The following is a 20,439-nucleotide window of genomic DNA, read 5'->3' on the forward strand; positions in this document are numbered from 1 at the left end:
ATGGGTCTTGAACTTGATGGGTCTTGAACTAGATGGGTCTTGAACTTAATGGGTCTTGACAGATGAGTGTCACCAGGGCTACCTTGTCTGTCCACTTGTCCATCCTGATTTGGGGGGATGGTTCTGTCTCCTAAGCACACCCTCCCTCTCCAGCTCCGACCCCCAGGTGGGTACACCCATGCCGGTGCACGCTTACTAGCCTGGCCTCACACCTGCTCACTGCCTCATTCTGAGATGAAACTCCATTCATAGTACTCTGGACCTTTCCTCCAGTAACTTTCTCAATTGGATGTAAAATGCCCCTTTTGGTTCCGTACCTCTTACTCTTAATATTAGACCTAATTAAAAGTTTACTTCTTTCTGAATAATATTGCTTCTAGCCTTGTGTACGCCTTCCTTTACAGGTTAGTATCTTCTCGTGAATAGTACTCAGTGCCTCTGCAACTGCTCTGTGAGACAGATACCCCGGTCTCCTGGGTATTTGCAGGGCTCAGTCCATACCTGCTTCAGACCTCTTCTGTGACAGCTCAGAAGAAAAGCCCTCTCCATTCTTACCACACTGATATAGCTCTCATTGGCACTTACTGCGTTTGCGTATCATATTTATTTATCTATATGCCTTCTACTATTAAAATAGTGATTTGTCTGTTTTGGTCACTGCTAAATATCTAATGCCCAGAAGAGTGTCAGGCCCATAGTCTGCACTCAGTGGATAGCTGCTGAATGAAGGACTCTCCTATTTACTTCTAAGCAGCAACCAAAGAGAGGTTCAGGAACTGGTCTGGTGTCACAAACCTTGTAAGTTCCAGGACCAAGATTTCAAGCCATGTATATCAGTTTGAGATCAGGTCTTTCCACTCTACTGTTTGCCAGCTTTTGCGAAAGGCCTTAATCATAACTGTCATGGTACAAAGTCTGAGTTCTTTGTCCTGGTCCCTAAGGTCCCACATGGGCTGGTCCCTCCCCACCTCGCTGGTCCTGCCTCCCTCCCCCTCATTCCTGCTCACTCCGTCCTATAGTTACACTTGTCTCCCTGCTGCCCCTCAAACACCCCGTGTTCCCGTGTAAGAGCCTCGGCACCAGCTTTTCCCTCTGACTGGTCTTCTTTCATATCAAGGTCTGGCCGGATAGAACCCCAGTCTCTATTCAAATGCCACATCCTCAGGAAGACTCCCTCTCAGCATTTTGGCTTCAAGAGTCCTTATCCCACACCCAGTGCTGTGTTGGAGGAGGTCCCACCAGCTTGCAAGAGCCAACTGTGCACATCTCTTCCCAGTCCCGTGTCCAGAGATCACATATTGGCACATGATAGCCACCATTGTGGGAGAATTCATGCAGTGGAAATCAGCAAACACTACAGACCCCGGATATTGTTTTTGTTGCTCCGAGAGCTCGTCCTTCAACACTTATGAGGACACCGGCCATGTCCCTTCTCATCGTGTTCCGTGTCCTCACCTTGATTTGGTTTTCTTTACTTGTCACTACCTGAGATAATTCGATTTACGTCTTGCCTGTTTCTGCCCTAGAATGAGAGACCCGCAAGGACAGCATCTTTAATTTGTTCCCTGCGATGTCGCAGTGCCTACGTGCACAACCAACAACTGTGTAACGTGTGAGTCATCACCTAACGTTTTCTGAATGGAGTCTGTGGCTTGGACAGTGTATTCCATGGGCATAGATGTTCTCATTTGGTCCTTTCAGTTCTTGCCCTACCTGTTTTAGGGAAACTAAGACTAGGGGAGGACAAGGGGGAAAAAAAAAAAAAAACAGCAACAGAACAGCACTTTCTCAAGGACCTGCTGTAGGTCCAATGGAGGAGTAGGATTTTGAACCCAAGTCCGCCAAGTACCGTATCGTCTGAACTTGAGTGGTCAGCATCTCAAAGAAACTCTTCCGGAAGAGGAGCTGCCTCTGTGTCTGTCCCCTCCACGCGCGCCCACGCTCCTGGGGAACACAGCACACCCGGCGATTGAGGGTTCGCCTATTTTGGGGATTCAGGAAGCAGGTTCCCACAACAGTCCTGATTTACAGCATCTTGCTCCGCGGCCCTCACAATTCTGCTCACATTTGCTCACACTAACTCTTCTGACTGTAGTTGCTGGGCGGAATGAAGACGTGAGTGAGTGAAGGTCTACCTGGTTCCAGATAAGCTATTTTCATCATAGATGTGTTTTTCTTGGTGCCTTCCCACCCCCCACTTCAGATTCCACAAGGCAAACTGTAAATGCCGCCTAGCTGTCCAACTGGATGAAGTGTGGAGAGAAGGAAGAGAAGGTTATAAAGCAGAGGGCGAAAAGGTCTCAGGTCCGTCTTGTGTGACAGATGAACCTGAAATGTTTCTCCTGCTGGATTTATCGGGCCGTCTCGAACACTACTGCATCCACATTTATTCCTTGAGGTGAACGTATCATTCAGAAACAAAAAGAGCCCCTTGGACTTGGGTAGCAAACGCCACCCCGTCTTAGAGGGACCCATCTGTTCCTGCCCACTGGGGAGATCTACAAGAGAATGACCTCATTTTTTGTTAACCCTCTGACTTTTTTCGTATGTTTTCATTTTTTTCTTTAATTTTGGAGGAAGGCAGACTTAGAAATTCATCAGTCCGCCTAATTAGGTAGTTCCGTCCTCATTCTTATGCTAAATGTGTTTCAAAGCTACTGCAAAGTCTCCAGCGAATTCTGTGTTTTTTTTTCTGACACAGGTTGTGGTCACAGCACCTGCTTCTAATTCATTTCACAAAGAAGACTCAGCACAGATGTCTTCGGGGACCTAGGAAGTCTTGATTCTGTCTATAGAACCATAATAACATTCAACAAAAGAAAACTTTGGCTATTGACCTTCTCTGCCACCTACCAGCTCCCACCTCTGAAATCTGTCTGACTCTTTTGCCTGCAGAGAAAATGCAGCTCGAATGTGCAGAGGTGGGCAGACTTCTCTCCTTCGCAGTCAGAGACGGAGGGAAGAAGGGCCTTTGAAAGAGAATATCTTGGGTGGCCACTTTGGCAGTGTGACGTGGGCATGCAATTGGTTACTTACAGATTCTCCTGAAAGGTCAGAACTGCAAGCTTTTGGTGCTCCATATAAAAGAAGGCCTCAGAAAACCTTCGGACCTGAGGAATAAGATTGCATGAACAGTTTAATTCACAGGGCGGGCATTATCTTGATTTTCCAAAGGGAAACTGACAAAGGAGAGCTGAGCCCACCCCGCCCCGCCCAGAGGGTCTGAAACAAGTACTTCCATGGGTGTCCTCTCTTAGCCCAAAGCTGGTTTAGGGACACAGTTTAATGCAGATTTGTGAACCTGTTCTTACACTGCTTTCTATAATTTGTTTATGTAGGTCTTATCTCTTCTACTAGAAGAAGACACTTGAAAACCGTGACCATAAGTAAATGCAGAGGAAACAGAATTGGCAACGCCAGTCATGTAAGTGCATCCACAAAGTACTTTGTGGACCCAGATCTTTGGTCTTCTTGCTGTAAACAAGGAGACCGACATCTATTATGCATTAGTACCTGTCCATACAAACCCAACCTGGTGGCAAAGAAATACACCAAGAACAATGTCTGACATTTGAAAACACTTCTCCAAAATACGTTCAGAGCATTTGGAACATCCCTCATGCTATCATCTAGTAGCCAAGACAGATATTTTATGAATGGCGGAGGTCAAGGTTTCAGAGGCTGAACCAGTTCATAAAGTCTCACCGAGAGCTCAAGGTGGGGCCAGGACTGGCACACGCAGCTACGGAAGAAAACCCCAATTCCTGTTCTGCCCAATGAACTAACTGTGGGAAAGCTCCCTCAAGGGAACACTGGCACGTGATTAGGGAATTTATACCACTTGACACCTTACCCTCAAGGTGTGATGTTCCTGGGTGAGATAAGAGGTCACCTGGGAGTGTAGAGTCACTGTGTCTAGGAACTGGGTCCACAGAGCCATCACGTGGGAGGTGAGCCAGGCGAGATCCTTACTTATCTGCTCGGCTATCTTCTCGGGATTGTTCAACATCTGGAGAGGCAAAATGGTGGTAGTAAAGGACCTCTGCCCTGGGAAGCTACTGCAGGCTTCCTCCTAAAGCCTTTGCTGACTTCCCTGCTGTTAGGGAATCTCTCCTTCCTCTGGACTCTGTATTACATTACATTCTGAGCTCAGTCCTCCTCATCATTACAGTATCTACTTCTTCAGGGCTACTATTTGGCAGGTGGAACACTAGACATTTTGTGTGTGCTGCCCTTTTCATGCCCACCATTACCCTTTAGTAGAGTTATTGCGTATCATTTCACAGGGAAAATAAAACGAGAATCAGAGGAATTCAGTAGCCCAGCCAAGGCCACACAGAGCTAGGATTCAGGGGCACAGCTGACTAACCGCAGACCCACAGCACCACGCCGCCTTTCCGTAACAGGTGTTGAAAACACTTCCTGAGGGATGCTAACGTCTTTATAACCTCAGAGTACCTAACTGGTTAGGTGATTTGCCCAGGGGTGGGGGGGGCTGCTCAATAGCCTTACCACCATCTTCCCACAATCACTCCAAATAGCTTCAGGGAGGATCTTGGGTTGCCTCAACTACAATTTGAAGATGCCAGCCTAGAGAGGGCCTAGAGCCTTTGGAGGAACCTTCAGATAGCTTTAGTTTAGAACAGGGAGGCCATCCGCTGGGGGATGGGGCAGGCTTTGATTCTGGAGGGGAGATCAAGTCTCAGAGGGGAGGCAGGGAGCCAGGTGTCAAAGCCTGACACTGAGTGGTACACCCCACCATTTATTCAACAAGCCCTTAATGTGCATCTTCCATGTCCCAGGCACATGTTTTGAATAAATGGGGACACAAAGTTGAATAAGGGAAGGTCTCTGCTGGCAGGGAGCCTCACTGGGCAGAGGCAATAGGAAAGTGAGTTAACAACTGGGAGTAGTGGGGATCGCTCTGTCATGGAAGACACATCAGGGACAGACAACCATAGCCATTTCAAGCCTATCTCTGCTCTGTGCCTCAGTTTCTTCAACCATAAAATGGGTATGCAAAGCAAATGGAGATTTATTGGATGTAATAACAACAGGAAAATTAAGTTGAAAGCCTTGTTTACAACAGTAGAAGTTCCTCTTGCTATTCTTGGACTAAAGGCTGATGCTAGAGGAAGGCAGGTGGGCTGGAGTGAAGCATCGATCTAAGAGGAAGAAAAAGAGGGAAGGACGAACGTGGCACCCAGTAAGTTTCTTTGTTCTTGGGTATTGGTATTTTATAATTAAGGACTGGCTGCCAGATATAGGGCATCAACCAAGTGGGGCATTTCCAAGCTGCTTCTTCCAAGAGGAAAGGTCAGTCTTTGATGAACAATCAAAGGTCAGTCTTAGGCAAAATAATTTTGCCAGCTCCAAAGCTCCAAAGTGCAAGAACGGCCCTACTTTCTTCTGATGGAAGGCTTACTTCCTGCACCAGCTCTGTTGGAGGGCAGGGGTCAAACTGGGACTGTCTGCTCTTGGTTCAGCCCTAAAATCTGTGGCCAGAGGTGTTCAGAGGCAGAAAACTGAGCAATGCATTGGGGAGAGTGGGGGACATGGTCAGACCCTGGAAAACCTCCAGGCTGGAACGTGAGGTTTTTGGGTGGACCAGAAGTGGCTCCTCTTACCAGTTACCCTCGCTAATGAGCACCAAACACCTGCATCAGCGCTTGGCACCATTTTCCCCCCGATGCCATGGCCTGCCTTATCTCTGGCTACCTTCCCTTCTGGCCCAGGGCACACCCTACTCCAGCCACGCCACCTGCTCACCGTGGCCTGAACGCACCCAGCTCCTTCCACATACCAGGCTCTGACCAGACTGTACATCCTCCTTGGAAGGCCTTCTCCTTCCACCTTCCAGCCTCTCTTCTCCCTCTTTTCACCACTTTGGGCATGTCTGCTCTCCACCGGGGGACAGTTTAAGGAGCCAACACAGTCCCCCTTGTTTCTGATGATTCTTTAGAAACGTCTACTCTGCTTCAAGGGTAAGTCTAACCTCCTGTCCTTGAAGTCGACTCGACCTTGCACACACCACTCTCAATGCACCACTGGCCAGACACTGTTCCTACAACCCTCCTCTGCCTACATTCTGAGTGTTAGGCTTCTCCGTATTCCTAGTAACCACGTGGTGGTGGACGAGTCGTGGGGATTCGGTAACTCTTTATTGAAAATTCTGGTGATTGCATCAATGAGAGGTGCTCCGGGCCTCAGTAACTGGACTTCCCTTACTGGGCTGCTTACTCCAGCCCCCACAGCTCTCCCACCACCACCGCAGTGGAACCAGCAAACACAGCTTGAATTCTGAGCTCAGCTGCTGGAGTGAAAACGAGAGAAAGCAAAGCCACTCATTGAATGTGTCTTTGGGAGAATGATTTTTTTTCCCCTCGTTGATTACAGAAATGGCTTCAGATAAGGTTAAGGAAGCTTCTAATTAGGCCACAAGAGGACTCTTCGCCTGGGCCTGTGTAATTACAGACGATGGGCATGGAGGGCCTGCTCACGCAGGACCAAGAAGAGGCCCTTCACGTGAGCGAGGGCAAAACTGGGCCTGACACTCTTTCAAGTGAAGCTGCCTGAAGAATGCTCAGCCACTCACCTCGGCCACCCCTGTCACGCTTCTCGTCTGCGCTCTAACCATACTCCTCTGTTCACTCCTGTTGCCCCCCACTCTGTTTATCCAGTGACTGTTATATGCGAAGGGGTATGCTGAGCTCTGGGGAGCCACAGATAAATACAGCCAGTCCTGGAAGAGGCAGATGGCTCAGTGACAGCCATTTATTTAGAGACTTATAATACACCTACCATGTGCTATGAAAGAGATATATACTGTGTGCTATCAAAAAATCACGGAGGCTTCCTGGAGGAGGTGATAACCTGTGCTGTGATCTCAAGGTAAATAAAAACCTCTATACATTCCCTGAACTAACCATGTTCCCTAATACCCAGAGCCTTGCAATCACAGCAGATAACCCTCTGTAACGAGCCAGGTCCCTCTGGGTCCGTGGACCTCCACATTCAAGGGGAGGGGGCCAAAGCCTGATTCCTCAGTGGGGATGCTTGGGGGGCTCTGCAGTTTGAGGGGGCACATTGGGGAAGGGAAGCTAGGCTGAGGAGAGTCAGACTCTGTGCTCAGCCTCATGGCATGGCAGATCGGGGCGTCCCAGCTGCATGGACATCTCCCGGGAAAGTGTTTGAAATGCAGAATCTCCTGCCCTAGCCCAGATCAAATTGGAATCCGTATTTTAACAAGTTTTCCAGGTATTTCGTATGCATATTCAAGTCTGAGAGATTCTAAAATTGAACAGAGATATGGATGTTACCCAAACACATTGCCTCTAGCTGAGCTCTGGCACTCCCTGGCTACTCTAAATGACCAGAGCTGTGAGGTCCCTTCAGAGTTCTGTCCACAGGGGACTGTGGCTGGCCAGGAAAGAAGTCACTGTGATCACAGGGGACAAGCACGCACTACACTTTTAGTTTCCTCTGCTAGGGAGCTCGGCTAAAAAGACCTACATGCCCAAACATACACACCAAAGCAAGGATTCAATGAGAAGTCATGTAACATCCTTGTCAGTGGGATCATTGTTCTGAACCACATCATAAAGATGTTTTCAGTCTTAGGCAAAATAATTTTAAAAACCCTCAGAGAAGGCAATTGGCAAAAAAAAAAAAAAAAATTCACACAATTAAGTAAACAAAACAAGCAAAACCCCAGCCTCCCCAACTGGTAGCTGTTCATTTATGCCCGATAACTAATTTTTAGTATTTCCTGCTAGGAGGGTACAGCTCGAGGAAAGACCATTCAGCAATTTAGGATCTCCTAGAAGTGTATGGGAGCAACCCAGACAGAATCTTTTCTATGACAACAAGCCCAGTCTTGCTGAATTCTTTAGAGAAAATTGGCAATTGCTTGCAGGTAGACAATCAGCATGTGTTGAGTCTGTCTATTGTAGCAAAGCACAAGGCTGAGTTCCACTGGAACCTTCCCATTCGGGTAGAGAGCACACCGCGATCAGTCTGCACAGCAGGGACCTTATCCTGTGCCCCCACTCACATTTCCAGCCCAGCCCCCACCACAGGCTTCCTGTGCTCCATGCACTTGGCCCTCCATGCACTTGGCCCATCCGCTCAGCTCAGTGGATCCGTACTCTGGAATTTTGTGGATGTTCCTTCCCTGTCACCTGGCACACTCAGACCCCTTCAGGGCTAGCCTCCCGGAGAGCCGGGTGCCTCTCATCTTACACCCCTTGGTGGAGCCCTGACCCTATTGGCAGCTTCTGAACAAGCCTCTTCCTCCTGAGGCTGCTAGTCCTGGGAATGGTCTCCATTGTATTCCCAACGGAGAGCAAAGTGGCCAGCATACAATAGGTGTTGAATAAGTGTTTATAGGATTCACTTGGAATAAAGATACATGCAAATTGCTCCATGACTACAGAACTCTGTTTTCAAGTTCTTTTAAATCCCAGAAACCTTTCCATGCCTAACCCCCATCCATCCCCTTTGATGGACGGTTCCCTACCTGGTGCGGCTGGCCACTAGGTGGCGATGTCCTGCCTCTAAATGTTTGGTGGGTTTTGAGTGCCCTTTGGGGGGTGTTGGGGAGGCGGCTCTGTTTCTGTCACTGTGAGCATGAGGGCAGCTCTCTAGCAAACAATAGAGTGGGCTGAAGCCCACCCCCACTCCCTGGTTCCCTCCCCATCACCCACTAGTACCCCTGCATGAGTATGCTAATTTGATGGCTCTGTACAAAATCAAGCCTGCAGCAATACAATCACTCAAAACCAGGGGCAGCATCCCTGCAGCTCGGGGGCCTGGCGCCAGAGGAAGAAGGCAACCCGTTCCTTGGCTTTTCATGAGAGGTATCAGATAGACTCATTGGCAGCCCGAGTTCTCACCTGAACCACTGCAGGGACCAGATCATCACAATAGCAGTGGGCCCCAAGCCCACCCCTTAGTGGTCAGAGGAAACCACCCTTCAGAGTCCACTGTAGCAAAATGACTGGGGACACATCTGTGTGTCCCCCTGTATTCTCAGGGCTGCCGGGAGGCAGTGCCCGGTGCCTGAAGGTGGGAGCCAGAATCCAGCAGGTGGAAGCGGACGTTGTCATTGCTTCCGCTGTAAATGCCATTAGCCACCCTTTTCTGCCTCAAGACACACCCTCGTCCTCCACACAGCCCCCAGCAAGCTCATCACTCGCCTGCTCGGCTCCCTGTCACCTGGGGCTTAGCCCAAGCTCTAGCACACTGTGCAGGGCATTCAGGCTCCCCCTCAGAGCCTCAGTGACCTCCGCCTCCCCTTCTGAGAGCTCCGCTCACGGATGCACACTCACTGCCTGGCCCCGGGTGCTCCCTCAGCCTTGCCTCCATTGCCTGCCCTGTCCTCTTACCGGAGGCCATGAGGCTTTCTCCCACACAGCCTCCCCTCTGAGGCCCGCTAGCATCTGCCTCCCCACAGAGAGTTAGTGACACATCCCCCGGGGCCCCACGGCCAAACGCGTGTCTGCGTCCACATCTGCAGCCTGCGAGGCACACCGGGACAGGGTCAACAAGGGATAGAGGTATCGTGTGCATGTGTGAGCTCATTTCACCCTCAGAGAGGCCCTCCACACGTGGGAAACCAGCCACCCAGAGGGGACACGGCCTGCCCAAAGTCGATAGCCAGCCCACACCCTCAGGACAGCGCTGCGCAGCCCACGCAGCAGCGGACTCTGGCCACTGGTCCTCCGTGGCGCACGACGGCACAGCAACACCTAGGGCTTGGTCAATCAGTGAATGAGCACGTCGACTCCTGCCTCCTTCCGCAGATGAGCCAACGGCCCTGGGGTGAGGACAGCTGCTCCGGGGTCACTGGCTTCCTCACCTTTGGTAGCATGTAGCATTCTTGTGATGCATTAGTTCATTAGCATTCCAGCAATGAACCCTTCTAGGCACTGGAGCTTCGAGAGTGAACGAGTCACCCCCTCGGCTGTGTGCCCCCAAGGGAAGGGGGTCTCTGCTGAGTCCCCTGGAGCCTAACACAGGGCCTGGCGAAGCATGGGGACTCACAAAGCGTTTGCTGAAATGAATCAACTCTCTAGAGTAGTTCCCACAGAAACACTGACCCTTTGTGGTCATGAAGACAAGAGCAACATGGGGGCCTTTTAACCTTATTCCCCAAGGGGCACCTGTGGCACCGGAAACTCTTTACGGCCAGGGAAGTGACAAGCCAGAGGGCAGTGATAATTGTACCAAGCAAGACAGTTAGCATTTTCTCCATTCACCGCCCTGCTGGGCCGCATGCAGACTTCACAGACTCTACCTGTGTTCTCTGCAAAGGAGGATTCTGCTTCCCCGGATGGCATCCTGGTGGGGAGGGTGGGCTCCGGCGTCGCAGTGACCAGCAATGACCCTGTTCAGCCAGTGCTGTTACTCTGGGCAAACAACCCACCCTTTATGAGCGGAGTCCTGATTCTCCATCCCCTGAGAACAACAGGATCCCTCCCTCCATAGAACAGCTGTATACATTACATGAGGAATGCACATAAAAATAGCAACCAGCAGCTAGCCAGGGTACGAGCTTACTGACTCAGAGAAAAACCGAGCCATTTTATCTCCACTTTATAGGTATGAACATCAAGGTCCATAAAGTCTAAGCAACTTTTCTAAAGTCGCACGGTAAGTAGGTAAGGAATTCAAAGCCACTGGCTCTGATGTGACCACTTTTGCAACATGTCATGACACCCCATCACTTCCACAGTCCCCCAACCCACCCACTACCCAGTGAGGTCTAAGAAGAAACAGGGAGCAGCCCCTGGCCTGTCCAGAGGAGCAAGCACAGCAGGAAACTGAGGCAGTGGGCTGGGCGCTGTGCAGTCTGGGAGTGTGAGCCCCGGCTCCCTGCACCACTCACTGGGTGCCCCGGCCAGGCACTTGCAGAAAGGCAGTCTCAGTGGTTACTGGGAGGCCAGAGGAGAGTCTTCAGGACAAGCATTTAACCTGCTCCTGGCCCCGAGCCGGGATCATGCAATCGTGATTTTTTTTTTTTTCAGGTTCAAATGTTATGCACACAAAAAGACGCACACAGAATCAGAGCCCGTTTACATTGCTCACAGGGAAAATGGAGATTGTGCAGTGTTCGTTGACTTCTGGCTTTAACTTCTTTTTACCCAAAGGCACTGAATGTATTTGCTCATTCATTTATGATCATACTTTTATTGAGCATCTATTATGTGCCAGACACCAGGGACAGAGCCAGACAAACCTCTGGCTTGCCGGTCACTGCCGGTCAATGCTGGCAGTCCTTGCTCGTGGAGGTGCGGATGCTCCGGCGAAAGCACTGCGGGCTAGCCTGTCTTCCTGGGCTTCAGAAGAGAAGCTTCTGGAACCTGAGTGAAAGAGGCACGGCAACCAGCAGAGAACCCACAGGGCACCCCATCTCTTGCTGCTCATCATGTTGGTAGCAACAAGAAAGATGGTGGGTGTGGTATATAACAGCTATTAAGAGTTGGCATTTTTTTAAACTGCTACAACTCAATTTTCAATGACTTACAGATTGCAAGTGTCTCCTGGGGATGCTGAGCAGCATCCAGGCTGGGAGGGATGGGGCCTGAGGAGGGCCAGCCCTGGAGGGCAAGGCCAGCTCTGCACCGCAGACCCGTGAGCCAGGCATTCACAGGTTCCTCTCGTGAGCTCTCTCCTGGTCTCCCCACAATAGCCACGACACAGATGAGAAATCTGAGGCCCATTAAGATCCTAAATCGCACATCCAGGATCACACAGCTGATGTGCAGAAGGGCTGGAGCCTGGACTTGAACCTGCAAAGCCTGTGGGCTTTTCCAAGGCGATGCTGCCCTGGGTGCCCTCTGGGGCGGAAGGCGGAGCTACGGCCCCCCGAGTCTTTGGCCCTGTGGTCAGCTTAGCCAGCCCCCTGGTGCACTGCATCCTCCGCCTCCGCCTCCGGGTTTAGGGAGTGGATGCTCCACACACTGGCATCCAAGTCCTCGGCCAGCCTTAGGTTTGCCTTCCACACTCTCTAAATGGACTTCTTGTGTCCTTCACGTGTCCCCAACTTTATCAGGAGCAGTGCCTGTGATGTGACTCCTTGATGATCCCACCCTTTCTTCAGGGCTCACTTCAAAGGGCCTCTCTGTCCTAGACCCTCCCCGACCCCAGCGCCAGGCACCTGCTCTGTGCTTTGCCTTCCCACCGGGCTGCCATCTGTCCGCGGTAACACTGAGTTTCACTGACTTTATAACGTGCTCTAAAGCAGGGATTCTCGACCCTGGCTGCACAGTATACTCATCTGGGGAGCTTCTTCTTTCTATGATTTTTCTTCCAGTTTTACTGAGATATAACATTACTGACATATAACATTATGTACATTTAAGGGGCTCAACATAATGATCTGATAAATGCATCTATTGTGAAATGATCACCACAATAAGGCTCGTTAACATACCCATCACTTTCCATACTTAAAATGTTTTCCTTTCGATGAGCACTTTTAAGATCTATACTCTTAGTCACTTCTAATTACAGAGCACAGTATTGTTAACTTTAGTCCCCACACTGCGTGTTCTATTCCCAGAATTTATTCATCTTATAACTGGAAGTTCATACCTTTTGACCACCTCCACCCATTTCCCCATCCTCTGTTCCTATGAGTTAGGTTTTTGTTTGTTTGTTTTACATTTCACATGTAAGTGAGATCATATGTTACTTGTCTTTGTCTGACTCTATTAGACGTAGCAGGATGCCTTCAAGATTCATCCACATTGTTGCAAATGGCAGGATTTCCTTCTTCTTATGGCTGAGTAGTGTTCCACCGTATAGATACACCACATTTTCTTTATCCATTCAGCCGTAGGTGGACACCCAGGTTGTTTCCATGCCTTGGCTATTGTGAATAACGCCGCAGTGAACACAGGGATGCAGACGTCTCTGCAAGATAGTGATCTCATTTCCTTAGATCTATACTCAGCAGTGAAATTGCTGGATCATCGGGTGGTTGTATTTCTAAGTGTCTGAAGAGCCTCTGTACTGTCTTCCAGAGTGGCTGCTCCGGTTCTCATTCCCACCAACGGTGCTCGAGAACTCCCTTTCCCCCACGTCCTCGCCAGCACGTGACATCTCTGGTCTTCTCACACTCTCATACGTGTGAGCTGGTATCTCACGGTGGTTCCGATCCAGCTGGGAAGATTTTACTAAATACAAATGCCCAAGCTCTGTTCCCTGATATTCTGTCTCACCCGGTTTAGATGGGACCCAGGCAAAGGTACATCTTAGAAGTCCCAAATGTATTTCCACTGTGCAGCAAGGGTTGAAAACACTGGTGTGAGAGACGATGATGAGACAGTTTTCTGAGTCCAGCTGCCAGCCCTGATAAGCACTGTCATCAAGCCTGACTGCCATACTGGTTTCCGTCTTCATTTGCCTCTCGCTATGTAAGGACGACGTGCAGTACCCACCCAGACCATCCACGCAATGGGATGGGAAAGTGTTCCAGAGACTGCAAATAACAGCAGTGTGCATTTGCCAAGCGCCTATTTAAGCACGTATTCTTAGAAGATGCTCGGTGAATTTCTGGCAGATGCACACTACTGTTTCCATCATCAGCGTCATCCCGCTGTTAGCCTCCTGCCATGGCTGAGGCTGTCTGGCCACAGGCATCGCCCTCCAGGAGAAGCACATGGTTGGCAGTCAATACATTTTGTTAAATGGATGAGTAATAGACAAATGTAACCTCAGCTCCAGGGACAGAGACCTGTGAACCTGTTTATTTTTTCCAAAACATCTAGCAGAGAGCTAGACATACAAGAGAGGTCTAGTGGACACTTAATAACAAAGAATGGCAGAGTATCTCTTCAGTTTCAGGTCTAACGTCTGTTTATAAGCCCTGTGCTTTCATCTCTGATTTCTACATCGAGCAGGGACCTATGTTGGTCCTGTATCTCAACTGCCCTTTTATCCCACAGGGCGAGTTTTTTAATTACCTGTAGCTCTGAGCACAGCTGAGAGAGCGTTTCCTCAACAGCAAGGGACTCTAGGAAGAAACAAAAGATGCACAGTAAAATGGACACACACTGAAATGCGGTGGTTGCTAAGTACAATAAAGAAGCATACGTTCAAGTTGGCATTAAAGTCACAGAAAGAAACACAACTCCCGAGGACTCTCCTCCTTTCTATTCCAACTTCCTAAAGGGGTCATATTTAAAAAAAGGATAAGACTGATCTGGAGCCATGTGACCCCACACCAGATAAAGGTCAACATCATCTCCTGGATGCTTCTCTGAGGAACAGAAGGCCCCACGTTCACACAGCACTTTGTGTGATTCAAAGGGGTCCCACATTCTTTTGGGCTTTTGCAGGTGTGTCCACGTGGGTGTGCACATACCTGCACATACACATGTGTGTGTGATACATGTGGGGCATGGATTCGGATCTCCATCATACAGGTGAATGCGGGGAAGCACAGAGAAGTGAAGTGACAGAGCTGAGCCCAGCTCCACCGACTCTGACACCCACGATCATCACAACCCACAGAGGAGCTGTGATATCAGCTCTTATCAGCAGGAACGTCTGGCCTCTGGCCATTTGGGATGCCATGTTCGAAGCTCTGCCTGTCTTTGAACTCTCTCGCCCAGTCCCATGATGCTGCGGTCAGTGATCTGCACTTGGCTTTGGCATGAGTTCTACTTAAAATGTTGCTGCCCAGGTGAGCAGGGGCAGTCCCTCAGCACCTCCGAATCCTCACTGATGGCCTGATGACACATGCGTGTCCCCCCAGCACCTCTGTCAGCTCTGTGAGTCCCACCAGGCTCAGTGGACTTTTGTCATGGCTCTGTCCCTGGCGTCTGGCACATAATAGATGCTCAATAAAAGTATGATCATAAATGAATGAGCAAATACATTCAGTGCCTTTGGGTAAAAAGAAGTTAAAGCCAGAAGTCAACGAACACTGCACAATCTCCATTTTCCCTGTGAGCAATGTAAACGGGCTCTGATTCTGTGTGCGTCTTTTTGTGTGCATAACATTTGAACCTGAAAAAAAAAAATGCAACCTCACGATTGCATGATTCAAAGAGTAGCGCCTGACTTGTCCAGGGTGTTAGAGCTGATAAGGCCAGAAGGGAAGATGGCAGGACAATTCATCAACAGCGATGCACCTACTCCTTCACCCTACCTGCCAGGGACTGTGCACAAGGGATCTGAGGGGGGCCTCTGCTCTCAAAGACCCTGCATCTAGTGGGGAAGAGAAACATGCAAATAAATCATTGTCATGTGGTGTTTTCAGTGCAGGAATGGGCACTGTATGAAGCCCTAAATCCTGCCAAAGCCATGACTGTCTCAGTAGGTGAGGTCTGGGGTGTGGGTGGGGAAGCTGAGGCACCTCGGCAGGATTGTGCTTAACCCTGAACCAGGCTAAGGACCTGGCTTCAGTTCTGGAAGCAAAGGGGCCCCAGTAGAGGACTGTTAGCAGAATCACATTGTGTCACCTGCTGTAAATGAGTGGAATGATATAAGGGATGCTGCCCCAAGAGTCAGTGTAGGACCTCTGTGCTCTTGTTTTGGTTCCACCCTGTATTGCTGTGCGGCCCTGAGCGGTCACTGCCCCTCTCTGAGCTTCGGTTCCGACATCTGTCAGCAAAGAGGGATTCAGGCCCAATGATCTCCATGATGTCTGATGATGTGCATGAAGCTATTTATCCCCATAAAAACCAAAGATGATGGCTGCTGAGAGGTTTCTATAATCATGCAGATGTATATATATATATATATATATATATATATATATATACACACACACACACATATATACATATATACATATATATACATATATATGCGCATATATACACACAAATACATAATATATATGAAAGATATATACAAGCATATATTTGTGTATATATGTATAGTACATATAGAATACACATATGTTCTTTTGGGGGTTGTTTTCCACTCTTGTCAGTTGCAATCCTGTAACTACTTTCCCTTCGCAAGCAGCTTGACATTGTGCACAACAGTGACAGACATGCAGCAGGTGTTCAGTAAAGGCCTGCTGGGTGCCTGAACGCACGAGTGCATGCACCTCGGGTGCTCCTGCCTTTCCCTCCTGCATACATACGCCCGGAGGTGACACAGAGAAAATGGACCTGGAACGGCACCTGTCACCGGGACGCTGACAAAACCGCAAGCTTTCTCAAGCCTGGCCCCGCACGGGGCAGGCGGGCCACCAGCCTGAGGCGTCCCCTGGGCCCAGCGCCTTACCCAGCTCCGTGTGCGGCAGCTCTGGGATGTCCCTCATGATGACCAGGAAGTAGGCGCGGAGTCCCCGGTGGGCATGTAGCAGCAGGAAGCACAGCTGCCGGTGCCACCGGTGTGCACGCTGCATGCAGTTCTCGGACGGCACGTAGAAGCTCCCCTGCGGGCGGGACAGACACAGACGCTGAGGGCCACCCCACGGGGCATCTCCGAGAACAGCTGTGCAGGGGTCCGCAATCCCGGAGAAGAGAGAGTTTGAGTCCCTCCCCCACCTCTCCGTCCGGGAAAAACACTGCAACCTGTCAAGGCTCTGTCGTACGTGTTCGTGTTAAGATAATAAAAAAAATAGCAATAGTAAGAGTAATAATAACCATAAGGAGGAGGAGGATGGCACCGACCTGGAAGGTCTGGGACAACCTCAGGGGGCCCACTCACAAGCCCTCGCTCCCTGGCCCTGCACGGCACATCACAGAAGATGGGGAATGGGCAGGAAGGTCTCCTTTTGCGGGGAGAGGAGGAATTCGTAGAGACCCTCGTGGGAGGTGGGTGAGCAGTACCTAATGCCAAGAGGAAGGAAGACACACTGCTGTAAAATGTGAGGTTAGATACTCAGCGCCAGCAGTGCATTTGGGTGCCCTGCACATTGTCATTTGCTTGCAGATGTCGGGCCCAGATGGGGTTTGTGCGATGAGGAAAAGGTGGCCAAGTCCACCGTGTACCTGGAGACCCAGACACAGTGGAAGAGAAGATATGATGTCTTGGGGTAAATTTCAGGAGGGATTGGTTTTGAGGGCAGAGAAAAGAAGCCCCCAGGGAGGGCCACAGAGGAGGGGGCTGCTGGTACTGGGCTGGAGAATCCCATGGATGTGGGACCTGCCTGTCGATCTATGCTCACGCAGCTGTGAAGGGAGGAAACCAATGGCTCTTCATGATCCCGCACTGCTCTCCCTGTCCTGCCGTAGGCAACTCCACATGGGGAGCTGGTAGAAATCCCCGCTCTGGGTTCTCGTGAGCTGGTGATGCGGCAGCCTCCTGCCTCATTTGGTCTCCTTCCTTGCTGCCATCCGAGAGAACTGAATTGGTCCACGGGGGCAGGACAGGTCTGATGGGGGTCAATGGCCATCCGCATGCCATCTGCAGTCCCAGTGGTGCCACGAGGGATGATCATGGGTGTGTTGTACTCGTGCTAATCACGGCATCACGATGAGTGGGTCACGCAAGGTGCTACACACCGGGAAAGCGGGATGCAGGTGTCACCTAGCTCTGAGATGGCCATAAGTCAGGTCCCTAGGAAGAAGACTCTGAGACAGAGCTGTGTCTGCAGGAGATCCTGGGTGTGGGGTCGGGAGCAACTCTGTGGGAGAGTGGATTGGGGCAGAGGGAAGAGCTAGACTGCACTGTCATGGAGCACAGCAGAGACCTCGGTCCATCCCACGGGGAGCTCTGGAGCTACAGGGCCCGGTGGCCTTGGAGGAGGGGCCAGGTCTCTGCACCCGGGCATTGACCATTACTGAGTGTGGGTTACCCCGGGAACAGGTGTGCCCTTGGTCAGCAGCAACCTCCAGAAAGAGGCTTGGCCAACTGCTGTTGGCTACCGACATTCTCGGCAGTCTGAGGGAATGAACGACTCCGGCCTGAGGAGGGGATCTGGGCAGTGCACCACCGCATCCACTGGAGAGGCCCTCAGTGGACCCTCCGCTCCCCGGGGCCTCCACTGAAACCTGCATTCCGAGGCCACCAGCTCCCTTTTGATTCAGGCTTATGAGAGACATTCAGTGAGGTGTGGAATCAAAAGACTTTTCCATTTCATAAGCAGAAAATTCAGTCAGCTAGGCACTCAAGGTAATCCATATACTCCCATTTATCATCCTTCCTAATATGTTAGGAACAGAAGTTTGTACAGTTGTAGAAAGACGAGTGGAGCTTGTGCATAGCAGGGTGTGTGTGTAGGACCCCCCAGACCCATGGAGCAAGAAGGAATCCACTGTTCACGAAGCATCCACGTACGCCCATTACCTTGATCTCATTTGGTGTTCAACAAACAGCATACAGAACAGATGCTCTCATTTTGACTTTCAAAATGAGAATATGCATACGGTAAAAATCTCAATATTACCAAAGGAAACACAACACAAAGTACCTCATTCCCCAGAGTCCAGTAATTTCTTGTGGATCCTTCTAGAATACGTCCATATGCGTATGTGCATAGATGTTTTACGTGCACTTAATATATGAATGTGTGTCCTGGAAACACACACAGACACACTCGCAAGTTGAAAAATGCCCTGGACGGTTCTTTGTTCCTTGTTTTTATCACTTATCATGCCCCCAAAATTCTTTCTAATTAGATCAAATAATAAGTGGTAGGAACTCCAATTTCTATTTCATAGATCAAAAGACTGTGGGTCAAAGAATCAAATGACTTGCACCCGGTCACCTTGCTTTGCCCGCAGAAGTGATTCTCCAGTTCAGGTGCTAAATGGGGGTAGTACCTTCCCAGTGTGCACAGGCGCGTGGAGACCACGCCTGGAGGTGGACAGATGGTCCCAGGCCTGCCTGCTTTGACGGAGACATTAATTTAAGTCCTGCAGTGCCTCCAGTCGCTGTGACTAAGCAGAAATGAAAGCAGACGGGGGGTTAACAAAGGCATCAGATCCAGGAGCTAGGAGTCCCCACTGTGATTGCTTCAAGCAGCCCTGAGCATCCCGTTTCCTGGTCCTGCCACCAGCTCGCAACTGAACTTTCTTGTCACCAATGCCTCCGATGGAAAAAGCTTCGGGACCTATGGGAGGCAAGGGATCTTGGAAGTCTGATATTAACTTTGACTTTTAAAACTAGACGTGATGAGCGGGGCGCCTGGGTGGCTCAGTTGTTAAGCGTCTGCCTTCGGCTCAGGTCATGGTCTCCAGGTCCTGGGATCGAGCCCCGTGTCAGGCTCCTGGCTGGCTCAGCAGGAAGTCTGCTTCTCCCTCTCCCTCTGCCTCTCCCCCTGCATGTGTGCTCTGTCTCTTTCGCTCAATAAATAAATAAAATCTTTAAAAAAACAGATATGATGCGCACTGGTGTTACACACGATGATAAATTACTAAACGCTCCATCTGAAACTAATTATGTACTGTAAGTTGGTTAATTGAATTTAAATAAAACAATAAAAAAATAAAACTAGATACTAATAGCATATGGATTTTTCTCAAGAGACACATAAGATAATCTTTGGGGAATCTTCATAACTCTGATTCAATATGATTATTGAGGTAATATGAAGTCAAAATGGTAACCCAAAGAGAAATCCTGAAGAAAAATGCATGGCTTGAGATTATTACCAACAAATCTTGTTCCCCATGAAAGAGTCGACAACATAACTTTCTGAAAGTGAGCGAGCTGCTGCAGAATCCCCTTAGCCATCCCCCCCGCCCCCTCCAGGGGTTTGCAAAGCCAGCGTGGGAGAGCCCACGCGCCTCCACAGACCTTGCACAAAGGGTGGGCCGTACAACACAAACTCCCCACACAAAGACAGGAGCCTCGAGCACTCCCTTTCCCCCAGTCTGGAACTGAAACCCTCAATGACAAGCCTCACGTATTGCCAGCAGAACAATAGGCTGCACTCTGAACTCACGATGGGAGGCTCCAGGCCAGGGCCCAGCCCATAACAGGCACACAGGGGATGTAAGGAGGGGATGGTCATGACATGACTTCTTAGGGTGGCTGTTAAAGATCAAGCAAGACTATTCCGGTAGAATGCAGACTTGTGCGACATCCCAGGGTAACGTCAGTGGGCAGGACAAGATGCACCCACCGATGGCCTCCAGGATCATGCCTACGGATGATGCGGCTCAAACATCAACAGCGATCCACTTAGAAGCCTATACAAAATGGGTTTTAATTCAACTGAAGCTCCTTGGGAGCTCTGCTGGGACATGGTTTGATTAGAACACAGAATCTGGAGGCCAGTAGGCCTGCACCTTGCTCATGGATCAGCCACTCACTAACGGTGAGACTGGGCTAGCCCCCCATCCTCTGAAGTGTCCATTTCTGATGGGGAGTGGGGAGAGTAATAAAGCCAAAGTGCTCACGAGAGTGCCGGGGTTACATTCAGTACTTAATAGGTGTTAGGAAGGTTTGCTTTTTACTTCTTCCATTATCTAACAGACAAAGCAAGCTTGCCATCAACTTGGACCTTCCTATAAATGAAGGTCA

General features: G+C 49.9%; 1 protein-coding gene across 1 annotated transcript in view; it reads right to left on the bottom strand.

The window, feature by feature from the left end:
- Positions 1-20,439, bottom strand: part of FAM135B (family with sequence similarity 135 member B) — a 179,576-nt gene that overhangs the window by 24,527 nt on the left and 134,610 nt on the right. The window contains exons 7-10 of the mRNA XM_021688480.1: positions 16,249-16,402; positions 13,971-14,020; positions 3,854-4,009; positions 3,037-3,110 (exon numbers count right to left, since the gene is read on the bottom strand). Coding sequence (XP_021544155.1) covers positions 3,037-3,110; positions 3,854-4,009; positions 13,971-14,020; positions 16,249-16,402 — 434 coding nt within the window. The remainder of the gene's footprint in view (positions 1-3,036; positions 3,111-3,853; positions 4,010-13,970; positions 14,021-16,248; positions 16,403-20,439) is intronic.

This window comes from Neomonachus schauinslandi, chromosome 4, assembly GCF_002201575.2.
Source record: "Neomonachus schauinslandi chromosome 4, ASM220157v2, whole genome shotgun sequence".
NCBI lineage: Eukaryota > Metazoa > Chordata > Mammalia > Carnivora > Phocidae > Neomonachus > Neomonachus schauinslandi.